At 41.8% G+C, this 13,894-nt stretch overlaps 1 protein-coding gene across 3 annotated transcripts in view; it reads left to right on the top strand.

The window, feature by feature from the left end:
• Nucleotides 1-4,139, top strand: part of efr3bb (EFR3 homolog Bb (S. cerevisiae)) — a 50,131-nt gene extending 45,992 nt beyond the window's left edge. For all 3 annotated transcript variants that reach the window (XM_033648126.2, XM_033648125.2, XM_033648127.2), the window contains 8 exons: nt 393-524; nt 624-691; nt 813-940; nt 1,659-1,750; nt 1,872-1,920; nt 2,995-3,101; nt 3,191-3,240; nt 3,375-4,139. In XM_033648126.2, coding sequence (XP_033504017.1) covers nt 393-524; nt 624-691; nt 813-940; nt 1,659-1,750; nt 1,872-1,920; nt 2,995-3,101; nt 3,191-3,240; nt 3,375-3,480 — 732 coding nt within the window. In that variant the 3' untranslated portion in view covers nt 3,481-4,139. The remainder of the gene's footprint in view (nt 1-392; nt 525-623; nt 692-812; nt 941-1,658; nt 1,751-1,871; nt 1,921-2,994; nt 3,102-3,190; nt 3,241-3,374) is intronic.
• Nucleotides 4,140-13,894: the final 9,755 nt, after the last annotated feature.

Genomic DNA, 13,894 nt, shown 5'->3' with positions numbered 1-13,894 from the left:
AGTTTGCTTCTTCAGGAAATAATTAGTGAGGACAAGTCAGGAAATAATTGTGGCATTTGCTGTTATTCCCAGACAGTCATGGGTGACATAATGTTCCAATTAATTTTATTTTTACAGCACTTACATAAACACAAAGCAGTCTACAGTGCTATAATTTCAACAGAAGTATCTAGAAATAATAACATAAAACAAGAAACACTTTTTTTTTTTTAAAGATTAGTGGTTTAACGAACAATAAATAAAACACATTAACTCTAATATTTAACACAAGAATAAGAGATGGGAATAGTCTAAAATCCATAAAACAAAGTCTGAGTGCATTTTAAGAGGGTAATTTATTGTGTGTTTTACAGTCCAGGAGTCCTTCTTCATCTCTCTTTGTTTCTGTGCAGGACCTGGCTCTGTCGACAGACGAGGCTCTGCCCGTTTATAACCGCTGTGCTGTTCATGCCCTCGCCGCCGCCTACCTCAACCTCATCTGCCAGCTCACCACCGTCCCAGCCTTCTGCCAGCACATACACGAGGTCACACTAGGCTTCTTTGTGTGTCTGTGTCTGTGTCTGTGTGTGTGTGAATACCAAGAACCTCTTTTAAATAAACTTCCTTCTTCCTCTGCCCTGCAGGTAATTGAGGTCAGACAGAAAGAAAGTCCCTACCTACTGCCTGAGGACGTCTTCGTTGATAATCCCAAGTATGTAGCAGACATATTCAAACCATACAACATTAAATTTGATATTTAAAAATGCAATAATAGCAGTACATTTTAACTGTTTACTGTATAAAATTAAATGAAACTCCCTGTTTCTTCCTAGGCTGCCTTCTTCACTGGAGAAGGTAGAAGGGGACGTTTTGTTCCTCCAGTCGAAGATCACTGAGGTCCTCGGAGGAAGTGGTTATAACACAGAAAGACTAGCCACGCCTTATGTCCCCCAGTACACTGGTAAGAAGCTCAAACACATCCGTTGTGTCACAGTGAGTGCCAAAGTCAGCTGAGACAAAGAAGGGGGAATTCTTAAAATAAGAAATGTGCTCCTCACTTCGACTAAATAACTATAAATATTGATAACGTTTATTGACTCGCCAGCGTGTTACAACTTGGTGTCGGTGCTTTATTGATTCCTGTATGGAAATGCAGAGCTGAACTACTTCCCTGGAGCCGGCGGGGATTTAGTGTTTCATCGAAGGACACTTCATCAGGGCAGACCTTTTTTAAGCTCTGGGGCTTGAGCCAGGATCTTTGAGTTGAAGGAAAAGTCCTCTCTAACTTAGTAATTGGCAGCCTTTTGGGTGCCATTTCAGTTCAGATTTTCTAAGTTTTTAAATATTCAATAAAGGCATCTAAATTTCAGAGTAGAGCCACTGCTCCTTTGCGCCGAAAAGGTGTCAGTTGAGGTGGTTTGGGCATCTGATCAGGATGCGCCTCCCTTTAGAGGTGTTTCAGGCACATCCAACTGGTAAGAGGCCCCCCAGTAGGAGCTGGAAAGTGTTGCTGGGGAGAGGGATGTGTGGGGTGCTTTGCTTGCCCTGCTGCCCTCACGACCCGACCTCTGATAAGCGGACGAAAATGGATGGATCTAAATTTTGAATTTGACATCTTATACTTAATGAGTTTTCTGTTTAAGAAGATAAAGAGAGAAAAATGTCTGCATTCTTTCCAGATGAGGACCGTCTGTCCAAGAGGAAGAGCATTGGAGAGACCATCTCGCTGCAGGTGGAGGTGGAGTCCCGAAACAGTCCAGAGAAAGAGGAGGTAAAGCCAGAAAGCTTTAACAACAATTTCATGGTCTAAAACTGTAATATACCCCCTACTAGGAAGTTAATATAACCGTATTAGTGCTTCATACTGCTTTTTTTCTTGTTCTGTTCTGCAGAGGACACCAGCAGAGGAGATCACATTTGAAACCCTGAAAAATGCCATCGGTATGTCCACACTCTTACCAACTTTTGTGGTCTTTAATGTATCTGTTGGCAACATTCAGAGCATTTATACAGCAGCAGACAACTGTTTGCTGTGTAATGATATAGAGGAGTTATGGCACCCAGAGCAGGGAACGGATTTATACCCCCTCTGTGTGTTGTAATCCGAGCTTCTCTGTTCTTTGTTGTGGTAGCCAGTCTGGCCAGCGGCAGCAACCACATGTTTGTGGTGACAAAACACTACAGTGTTGGCCTGCGGGGCAAAAGCCACGGTAGCTTTGATAGTTGACAGATAAATGACTGCATGGGTCGCAATGTTCACAGTGTTGTTCACAGTGTGATTTTATGTAAGCCTGAGTGATATTCACCGGTTCCGTCTTATCAATCTCCCTTGACTTGTGTGTGTGGGCCGTGCGATTGTGGTGACGCTGCTTTCACCACAGACATTTACCACTGAATCTGGTCTAGCTGCCGGCTATGATAACTGTCAAATGGTGTGTAGACACTACAGGCGTACGCCAGAGTAGTATTGGAGCACACCCAGTGTTAGCTCTGTCAGTACTGTTGTTGTTGTTAGCACTGTTGTTTGCACAGCTGCCTCAGCTACCTCAATATTGCTCTAAATGTGGTTTATCCTTTAAAGTATTCATGAAATCACAAACTCATCAACACAGTCTCACCATGTGTAAAACTTTCTATTGATTTGTAATATGTCATGCTGACTCTTTACTTAAGGAGATTTTTGATTGAGCAAGATTTATAGATAATGTGTGGTAACTAAGACAGAATATTGCATCCATCAAAACAAAATTAAATGCCTATACATGTTTTCTTTTTAAATTTGTGAAACTGTATGTTATGACTAGTGTCTTGTAGGCCCATATGTGTGGCGCTCCATCCAGGGCAGGACACTCAAACAAATAAAAATCACTTTAATGTATTGATTGTCTTTCTATGCAGTTGAAACAACAACAAAAAATAACCTAACATGTTAGTTTAGTTATCTTTTGTGTCTTGAAATTATACTGCAGCAGAGTGCATTATTGAAGTGAAAATGTTGTTCGCGTCTCCCTCTAGTGGACAGCGTGGGTATGGAGGAGCAGGAGAGGGAACGGAGGAGACAAGTGGTGGAGAAGTTCCAGAAGGCGCCCTTCGAGGAGATTGCTGCCCACTGTGGTGCCAGGGTACAATAAAAATCTTTTTCGTTTATATTCATATTATTTTTTTTAAAGCTTTGTACTATTGTCTAAAGTGATGTTTTTGTCCTGTCTAGGCCACACTACTGCAGAGCAAACTAAATCAGATCTTTGAGATTACAATCAGGTAAGAGACGGCGCTTTGGAATGTTTCTAATAAAATAGTATTTAGGTTAATAGTGACATTAATGGCAGTGATACTGACAGCGTGGATGATGAAGAAGATGTTTATGATACTGACTGTCTCCTCTTTCCATTTAGACCCCCGCCCAGCCCATCTGGAACCATTTCGTCAGGTTACGGCCAAACCCAGAGTCGATCTGTACCCATCTACGAGATGAAGTTTCCCGACCTTTGTGTGTACTAGTCCTGAAAAGCGAGAACTACTCAACATCGGAGGACAGGAAAGGGATTTGGGAGGGGGCAACCGATCGTCACTGTAAAGGCATCTTGATCATGGAGTCAAACAACGGCAGGGGATGAAGAGAAAATTACTGTTGTTTGAAGCCAACTCAAGAACAAGCCACTTCTTAATTAACTTAGATCTTTCGCCCTGTGATCGCAGCCAAAACAAGCAAAAAAAAAAAAAAAAAGCTGATATAAATAAATGCAGCAGTAAAACAAACTTTCATTTTACGTATTCCAATCAGTTCTCCGTACATGTCTGTAGAAACTCCACTGGTTGGATTTTCAAATTATAAATTGCCAATAACTGTGAGGGAGAATTAAGTGTCAGACTGAAAGTCATTGGCTGTAGGATGAATTGACTCATTGCATGCCCTGTTACTGGACATTTTTTATTGCACTGCAGTTCTTAGAGATTCTGTTTGTTCCTCACAGGTTGCCATACTACCCTTGATTATAAAATTCGATCGACCAATTTTAATATTTATATTTTATTTGTTTTATTTTGTTGCTTTTATGGCCAGGTAGAGTGTATTTAAATTACATTTTAATTGACCTGTATTTTTGTGTATGTTTGATTCAAATATGGATAGATAATATATACTAATATAAATCTAATCCTTCATATCTCCCACGTTCGTCAGCTCCTGAACGTCTGTCGTCAGTGTTTAATGCTTTTTTAGTGTTGCCTTTTTAGTTTTAGCCAAAAGTGCTTTTTCTTCCTACACACGGTAAATTTTTTTGGTTTGTTTTATTTTGTTTTTATCCATGGTTTAAATGAAAGATACTTATCCTTCCAACGTGAGTGTGCCTTACAGGTGACTCAAGTTAAAAAAACACACCACGCCACAGTCATGACAACACTAAACTTCTGAGGATCTAAAGTGTTTACTGTGACGTTTACCCGATCAAACACTATAAGATTATTAGGGATCCTTTATTTTTCTCCTTTCCATATAAATGTGTATATACAGAGAAATATATAAATCTTTAAGCTGATGTACAGAGTAGGGATGTTTTTGTGTGTGTGTGTATATACTGTATATTGATTCTAATTTTAGACTGCCACTGCACTGATTGTGTTCGTAAATAAGGGAAGAACGCTTCTTAGTATTCAGATGCTTTTGTTAGACTCTCCAATAAGTAACCAGCAACACATGAAATCAAAGGATTGACAAGGGAACAGCCCATAGTAGAAATCTACATCATCCCAAGGCCAGTAGATTACACGAGTAAAGTCTGAAAGTGTCCTGCTAGAGAATTAATCAACCTGAAATAATCAACTTTGTTACTAGCCGCAGATTTTGAGACAGCCCCGAGATGGCAGAGTTGGCAGCCAGAATCAGGCCAGTTTATTTGGCCCGATTCTGGGGCGTCGTTCATTTGAGTCTCAGCCAAGTTGGGTAACTGGATGCAGCCCAATTTATTTCTTCCAGCGTGCCAAGTTTAGGCTGGTGTTGGACCAAGTTGTTTTTGGTATTGGCCCTGTGATGGCAGAGTCAGCAGCCAGAATTCTGACAGTTTATGTGGCCCGATTCTGGGGCGTCGTTCATTTGAGTCTCAGCCAAGTTGGGCGACTGGATGCAGCCAGGTTTATTTCTTCCAGTCTACTGTGTTTGGGCCGGCGGAGGACCAAGTAATTTCTGGTATTGGCCCATTGATGGTGATGTCGGAAGCTTGAATCAGGATGGTTTATTTGGCCCAATTCTAGAGCGTCATTCATCCCGAGTCTCGGCAGAGTCAGGCAACCAGATGCAGCCCAATTTATTTCTTCCACTGTGCCGAGTTTGGGCCGGTGCTGGGCCAGTTCACTTTTGGTATCAGCCCAGTGATGGCAGTGTCGACAGCCAGAATTGGGACGGTTTATTTGGCCCAATTCTGGAGCGTCATTCATTTCAAGTCTTGGTGGAGTCATGCAACCAGATGCAGCCCGAGTTATTTCCTTTGGTGTGTCGAGTTCGGGCTGATGCTTGGCCAGGTCATTCCGACTACCTTGGAGGTTTTAGCACCGAAATAATGACCTGTATTGTCACCATTACATCCTCAATCCTGCTGGAATAAGTTTGCACTCTGTTTTTACGCCATACTGTTGCTGCAGTCTCCAGGCAGCGCACCTGTCTCATTCAGCAAAATCTAAACAAGTCTAAAAGCCATTTTGTGTGCATGTGTGCACATACACACAGGTATCAAAACGTATAATGGCAATAATTTGCCGCTAGCCTGGCTAACACAGCCCAACTGTTGGTAGCAGATCCTTTTGTGTTTTAAAAATTGTACCTTCTGTTGTTGTGGTACTGTGATGGTCAGTTTTGTGACGTTGTAAGAGACCGACCCTCCTGCTCCCATGCTTCTGTGAATTAACTGCATCGGGCGTGAAATGTGTTGCAGCCATCTTGTTTGATATAAACAACAAAGTGTCTGGTTTGTCCCCGATCGTCATGTGTTGCAGTCCAGTTGGTTGTTTTATTTTTACAACGTAGCGTCCTCTGTGTGTGTATTCATGTCCACACGTGCCAGTGTGTCATCTGTTCATGTTTACCCTTTTCTGTCAGTGCAGGTGAGTGTGAGCGAGTGTGTCCATATGACCCTCCATGCAGACGTGTGTCTTTTATCGTCATTACTCAAGACCAAACTCTTCAAACACAGTTTACAGTCTTTGTCCAGTGACTCTTTCCACCATGTTAACGAAGAACAAGCTATCTTAGAGCAATGTGCAGCTGTCTAAACCTTCCAGTGACACCGTGTAAAACTGTCTTTTCAGCATCTTGCAACTCTGCAGTGAAGACCTGTAAATCTACCAGTGTGCTTGTTGTCATTGCATAGCGTAATGTAATATTAACAGACGGTAATCCGATCTTACTTTTGTCATTTACTTGGTTGGTTAATAGATCTGTTTACAATGTAGTGCTGTAGGTCAAATCTATTCATTCTGTGAACTTTGCACTTTAAAAACTGGATTACCTAGTGACAAAGGCAGCTTTTACATGGAGAAAATGCCTTATGAGTGTCATACCTGACTTTGCATGCTAGTGATGTTGCCGTGTTGTACAATAAATTTGTCTGTAACCAGAAAATGTCTGATCTGTTTGTGATTTATTTTGTTACTGATGATGAAACCCTGATAAACAAGAATGTTGATGTGATGTTAATGTGATTTTATGTGATCTGCCTGAGAGACAGAACGCTGCGGTGCGTCATCATGCATCACCATGCAGCATATGAAAATAATCTGACTCGAGACACGATATTAAGTTTCTTCAGCTGTGCTTGTAGTGTTATTCTTTTACTTGCCTGTAATGTTCTGTTTCTGGTTTCTGTTACACATCTTGTAGCAGTGCTTGTACTATGTGTTTGCCATTCCCATGCCTGTTATCTGACTGGATGGTTTATCAGAATTAAATTCAGCATGTATATTTTAATGGTGTCTTTTCTCCTACTGTTATAGCCTTAGAATCATTAGAATCATATCCAAAAACTCTGCTTCACAAGATTGACCTTTGTCATAAGATTATTTGGTATTTAATTAACAAAATATCCTAAAAATAGACAGTAATTGGGAACAGTGGTAGGAAAACATGTTTTAAAACATTCAGTCATGATTTTGGTACAGACATTCACGGTACCCAGAAGACTGATTGATCTAGAGACATTATCTGTTCAAACAATTTCAATACTTTAGTTCATAAATAGTAGTAACAACATACATATTTGTACTGAACCATGCGGTATGAGGCTTTTGGTTCGGTATGCCTTATGAACCAAACGATATGTTGAGCTATTTACTTTTTTTAAAAGGTATTTTTTCAGGCATTTTTAAGCCTTTAATCGGTGGGGCAGTTGGGCGTGGGGGGGGTCGGTCATGGGCTGGGGTTGAGCCCGGGCCGCTGCGGCAGCAGCCTTGTGCATGGGGCGCCTGCTCTACCACTAAGCCACGGACGCCCCAAGCTATTACTTTTGAAAAATTAAATAAACAGCTTAAACTGTGTGATATATAATGTTCTCAGTGCCACATCGTTCAAAGAGGTAGCCCAGACAGGGAACACGCAACCAAAACATTTTACTTTACTGAGCCACACCAGGAGAAGCTCTAAGGCCTCTGGTTTAGCAGCTGATAGCAGCTAACATTAGCATACATCCACAGCAGTGAGCAGTAACTGCTAGCGGTCTGATTCTGCCAGATAGACTTAAACGTATGAAAGTGATGGTGATAGTTGCTAGATGATAACTGATGCAGAAATTTAACACTCCGTTTCTCTGACCAACAGGGCTCTTATTTTAGTGTACAACATCAGACTGAATTTACGAACGCGCCATGTCAGGTCACTCACTCTCCGGGACTGTAAGTGTTACCTGAAAAAGTAAACACTGACCAACGGGACCAGACTGGCCGACAGTATACTCTCACTCAGTGGATGGATGATTCAACAAGATTGCTGAAGGCTTCGTCGGTTACTGTGCCAATCTTGGGACTACACTTGTAACAGAGTTATAAATGCACTTTATTATTATTTCCAAATTGTGTTTCTGTCATTTAATTGAATCATTTTTGAATGTTTGTAAATTTTTTTAAATTTTTTAAACTTTTTTTGTTTGTTTTTTTTAGTTATTTTTATCTTTTAGTCATTTTATCTTTTTTTTTTTTTCTTTGGAAACTGTCTCCCTGCACTTCCGTACCTCCTGGGCTTCCGTAGCCCCTCCTCTCCATCCCTCCCTCACAGTGCTGGTTCGCATTGCTGACGGTAAGTTGTGTGGTGATTGCTGCTGCTGTATTACGTAGTTTTCTTTTAGCCATTTAGGTTATAAACTTCGATTAGTATTGTTGACTGATGAATACTGTTACACTTTTAAATCATTTTAGCGCTGTTTTTACCGCTTATTTAAGTTTTATAGATGTTTTTGATCTATACCACTATACTTATTTTGGCGCGATTTACTTTATGACAGTCGCTCCATGTCACGTGACCAAAGCAGCAGCTTGAAATTCCTCATTTAGACATAATTATTTTGCATGTTTAGGGGCAGAAGTGCAGATTGGAGAGTCAAGACGGCTTTGAAAATGTTTTATGTCCTCTGCAGGTATGTGTTTTCCTTTGCTAAATTATAAATGTTGATTCTGTTAAGCCACTCCACCCCACACAACGTTGTATTTCAAGCACAAGGTGGCATTGTTTTCCTTTTTGAATGTAGGTTTTAATCATTCTTGGGATATTTACCATGGAAATATGCTGTTTGTTAAATGTTTTCTAGTAAAATTTAATAGCTCGTGACAGAGTAAGGTGTCAAATGATTTGAAAATGTAATGTAATGTTAAGATAACGTATTCATGCATTTTGAGAAAAAAATGTAAATCACACAGTGCCATTTCACATTGGTGAGGGGGCAAAAGTGCAGATGGGAGAGTCCAGAAGGCTTTAAAAATGTTTTATGTTGGGGCGTCGGTGGCTTAGTGGTAGAGCAGGCGCCCCATGTACAAGGCTGTTGCCGCAGCGGCCCGGGTTCAAGTCTAACCTGTGACCTTTGCTGCATGTCTCTCCCTCTCTCTCTCCCCTCTTCACGCTTCACTGTCCTGTCAATTAAAGGCAAAAAAATGCCCTAAAAAATATCTTTAAAAAAATGTTTTATGTCTTCTGCAGGAGCCAGTAAATGCCAGAAAACTGTCAGTGAGTTGTCTTCTGTTATGCCTATCCATAACACCTGTAACACTTGAACGATTTCCTGTAGTTTGTTTTGCTTTCTAAGCTAACGTTAACTAATGCACTAAAAAGTTAGTGTTACAGAGAAATCCAGTATTCCTCTTAATACATAATGCCATTAATACACATAACGTTATTCATCCCTACAACAGTAAACACTTTTTCTCTAACCTGATATGAAGTGTGCACTTCACGTGAGCATTTTTGATGATCGCCTCTGTCCAGTCCTTTCGTCTTAATGCATTTAACCAAAGCTGCCTTTGTTTTTGTTGACGAACAGTGGTGGCTGGTATGTGATAAAATTTAAGTTTGAAGCCATGACTGCTTCTAGTCTGGCTCCCAGTCACACTACAAGATGTCATTTGAGGACGCCTATGTAGCCTACAGCCCTGTTGTGGCGAGCCGTGTTTTGCCAGCTGACAAACTGACGTCATTGTGACATTGGCCTGGGTCTGGATCTATTGAAATCATACTGAACAGTGACACCATTGTATTGTATTGAATCGTACCAGGAATTTACACCACAATTTATGAACTAAAACCAACAAAACTTATGACATTGCCTACAGCCTCAACTGTAATTTTTGGTTGCTATTCAACAATGTGCACCAGTGAGACGCTACCTTTGCTTTGGACTTTTGTTAGATGCTATCTTACTTCAAAGGAAGCATGACAACTCAACAGCCAAGGTTTTAACCCTCTGGTCCCCGTTATAAAAAAATCACACCTGTCCCCTTTGGGACGTTTTTCGTCCTTGTTGAAAAACAACCATAAAAATATTAAATATTAATATTTTTTTCTACTTTTTTTTTTTGCTTAAATCTTTAAACCAACTCCTACTCAGATTATACATATCAAATATTCATTCATTTTGAGGATTTTTAACCCTTTATATGCCATTTTCTTTACATGAAGTTACTGTTACTTTTATTTAATTTAAATAAACACAAGAAGTTTGTGCTCTAGAGAAAGGATCAGCACTCAGTGAAAAACCTCCTAAGCCCTAGGATAAGCTATTATGGCAAGGCTTAACTATACAGACCAGTGAGCAGTGATAACTAACATGTCTTTGGGGTCATCAGGTGGGAACCTCCTTTCACCGGTGTTTCGTCTAGTTGGTCCCACGACACCTCCAGGAGGCTAGACAGTGATCTCCGGCGTCCCAGAGACACTCCCCTAATGCCAGGTCTTACTGCTCCCCGCACCAACCCAGTAACCTCCTTTACCTTACTTACGCATGGCTTTCTCAGCCCAAACAGCACTGCCACCTTCAACAAACCCAGGCTCCGTACATGCAAGCTCCAGGTAGAAACAGTGCTGATACTACCTTTCCTAGCACATTCACCATACTCTCTCTCACATGCTACATAGCATAACTCCAATATAAGCTAAAGTTAAAGGAGATAGAGAAGATAAACTCACAGGGTCAGCAAACACACTCACCTTGCAGCATGGTCTCAAACAAAATGGACTCAAATAGGCCACTCCCACACTTAAATAAAACTTCCTCTTCCTGGATTTCCTCCTGAGAGGAAGTGGATCTCTCCACCTGATCTCAAGGAGTTATGAACTCTGCTTAGTAGTTCCCCCTGCTGGCCCCCAACTGACATTATTTCTTCTCACCCAGATCCATTGGCTTGCTCTACCTGCTTCATCTGACATTTCCTTCACTGTCTTCCTCAAACTCTGTCCCCGCACTCCAAGTTCCCCCAGGAGTGAGACAGCTGATCTTGCTATGAATCCCCTACACCCCACTTCCACTGGACAAATCCTAGTTTTCCAGTCTGCATATCTAAGCTTTTTTCTTTCATAGGCTTCTTCCACTGAGTCTTCCCAAGGAACTGTCAGCTCAATGAAATAAACTTCTTCTGTATCCCTTCTGTATTTCTCCCCCTCACGGACAAACTGAATTACTAAGCTCCTATCCTTAATACTTTCTGAATTCACCTGTCTTCATTTCCCTTCGATGCCTGCAGCTAAACATTTCAGCACCTGGTTATGTCGCCATGTATATCGGCCTTGTGACAAGCTAACTTTACATCCTGACAAAATATGCCTTAAGGTTGCAGTACCTGAACACAATGGGCATGATGGGTCCCCATTTACCCACAGTTTTAGGTTCTGGGGGGTTGGTAACACATCGTATGTAGCCCCTACCAGGAATCTAATATGATTCTCCTCCATACGCCACAGGTCCCTCCAACTAAGCTTCCTCTTCTCTACACTTTCCCAATTCAACCACTGTCCCTGTTTAGCCTGGGCCACTACCTTGGCACCCCTTAATATCTCCTCCTGTCTACGTATCTGTTCCACGACCAGCTTGCCTGAGCCAAGCCCCAGGCCTCCCCAGCCAAATTGAACATTACCTACAATCTCTGCATGCCTAAGAGCTGCCTCTGCCTCCTGAACTGCCGATCTTGGGTTCCACTTCTTTGCCTTGGTTGGATTTGGAGCCACACTCCTAACTACCACGTCCTTACTCCCAGATAACAACAGCTCTGTCCTGACCTTGGTACATTTAAATTCCTCTGTTAAACTACAGACTGGCAGCTGAAGTATCCCTTTTCCATACAATGCAACACTACTTAGTCACCTAGGAGCCCCCAACCACTTCCTAATATAGGAGCTAACCGACCTTTCAATTCTCTCCACAATGGATATTGGGATTTCATAAATTGACAATGGCCACATTAACCTAGGATATAGCCCAAATTGCAAACACCACAACTTCAACTTTCCTGGAAGTTCTGATTTATCTATTCTATCCAATCCTTCTGCCACATCTTTTCTAAATTTCACCACCTGTTCCTCATCATTCAGATCTACATTGTACCACCTACCTAAGCTCTTTACTGACTTTTCCCTAATTGTTGGGATTTCCTCATCATCTATGACAAACTCCCTATCACTTAACTTCCCTCTACGTATTGAGATGCTTCTAGACTTACTAGGCTTGATCTTCATGCTGGCCCACTTGAGGTTCTTATTTACCTTCTCTAGTAGCCTCTTTGTACATGGCATTGTGGTGGTCACCAGTGTCATGTCATCCATGTAAGCCCTAACTGGTGGAAGATGCAACCCGTTCTGCCGTTTCTCCCCACCTACCACCCACTTAGAAGCCCTGATGATTACTTCCATCGGAATGTAATGGAGAAATTGTACACCCTGCCATGATGCCTATTTCTAGCCTCTGCCAACCTGTTGTGAAACCTGCCGTACTTAGACACAACCTAATATCCTGAAAATATGCCTTCACTACGTTAACAACTACCTGTGGCACTTTGAAGTAGTCAAACGCACTCCAAATGAGGCTATGCGGTACTGAACCAAATGCATTTGCAAGATCTAAAAATATTACATGCAGGTCCCTTTTCTTAATCTTCGCTGCCTGAATCTGGTGCCAGATCATGCTAGTATGCTCTAAACACCCTGCAAAAACTGGTATTCCTGCCTTCTGCACCATGGTATCTATTAAGCTATTCATTTCTAAGTAGCTAGCTAATCTCTGCACTACTACACTAAAGAAAATCTTCCCTTCTACATTCAAGAGAGAAATCATCCGGCTAAGGTCCACAGACTCCTTCTCCTTAGGAATGAGGACACCCCCTGCCCTACGCCATGCTCTTGGGTTAATTTATTTCTCCCAAACTATTCTTAGCTGTTTCCACAAAAATTTAAGGATATCAGGTGCACTTTTATAAACCTGGTAGGGGACTCCATTAGGCCCTGGGGCCGAAGAAGCCTTTGCACGCTTGACGACCTCCTGAACTTCCTTCCACCTAGGTGGCCTGACATCCATCTCATGATCTATCCCTCCTAATGGAGGCATATCTGGTGGGAAACCAACTATCCCATTCTTCTCTAAATCTGAATATGTATTTCTCAAATATTCTTCAACCTCTAGCCTTTCTGCTTTGAGCTGCCCTCCCTTTTCCTGGCTGAACAACCCTTTAACAAACTTAAAAGGGTCCCTGAAAAAACCTGTCCTTACACGTTACTTCTTCCTCCTCTTTTTCCTGAGATGCTCTGCCCTTCTAAGAACTGCTAGCCTGCTTCTCAACTCCTCTTGCAACACATTAATTCCCTCCCTTTCTTCTTCTGTAGCCTTTTTCCACTGCTTTCTTAACTGTCTCCTTTCCATAACTAACTTCTCTATTTCTCTTTGCCGCCTAGACTTACCTGACTGTACCCTCTCACTCCTCTTTCTCTCATGCACCCCGAACCTCTCTGCACCATATGAGTAAATTATACCTCCCATCTTTTCTAAACTTTCGATTGCATTTCCCCTACGCCTGCTTAAGATTACTGACAAATCTCTATTAACTATCTCCCATTCTTTACTGTCATTTGCCCTAGGCCATCTAACTCTAACCTTTTGCTCCATGGTTCTCTCTCTGACTGGCATACTGACCTCAGTGTCACCTGCATCCTCTCTTACTACCCCCTTTTCCTCCTCCTCAGTGGCAATGTTACTGATATCCTATGAACTGTGGTTTTCTACCTGCCGCTGGACTTCATCCAACTGACTCGACTGACTTCTTAGGAAGTACTGATCAATGCGGCTACACTGCCCTTTCTTTGCCACACACTTCGTCTTTCCCTGATGAGTTCTGAGGCCTTTTATTGATGTTACTTTCTGCCAGCCACAAGGACAAACCTGAAGCATATGTTCTCGACTGTGCT

Source organism: Epinephelus lanceolatus, chromosome 13 (assembly GCF_041903045.1).
Source record: "Epinephelus lanceolatus isolate andai-2023 chromosome 13, ASM4190304v1, whole genome shotgun sequence".
Classification (NCBI taxonomy): Eukaryota; Metazoa; Chordata; class Actinopteri; order Perciformes; family Serranidae; genus Epinephelus; species Epinephelus lanceolatus.
This window is presented reverse-complemented; position numbering and strand designations above follow the sequence as displayed.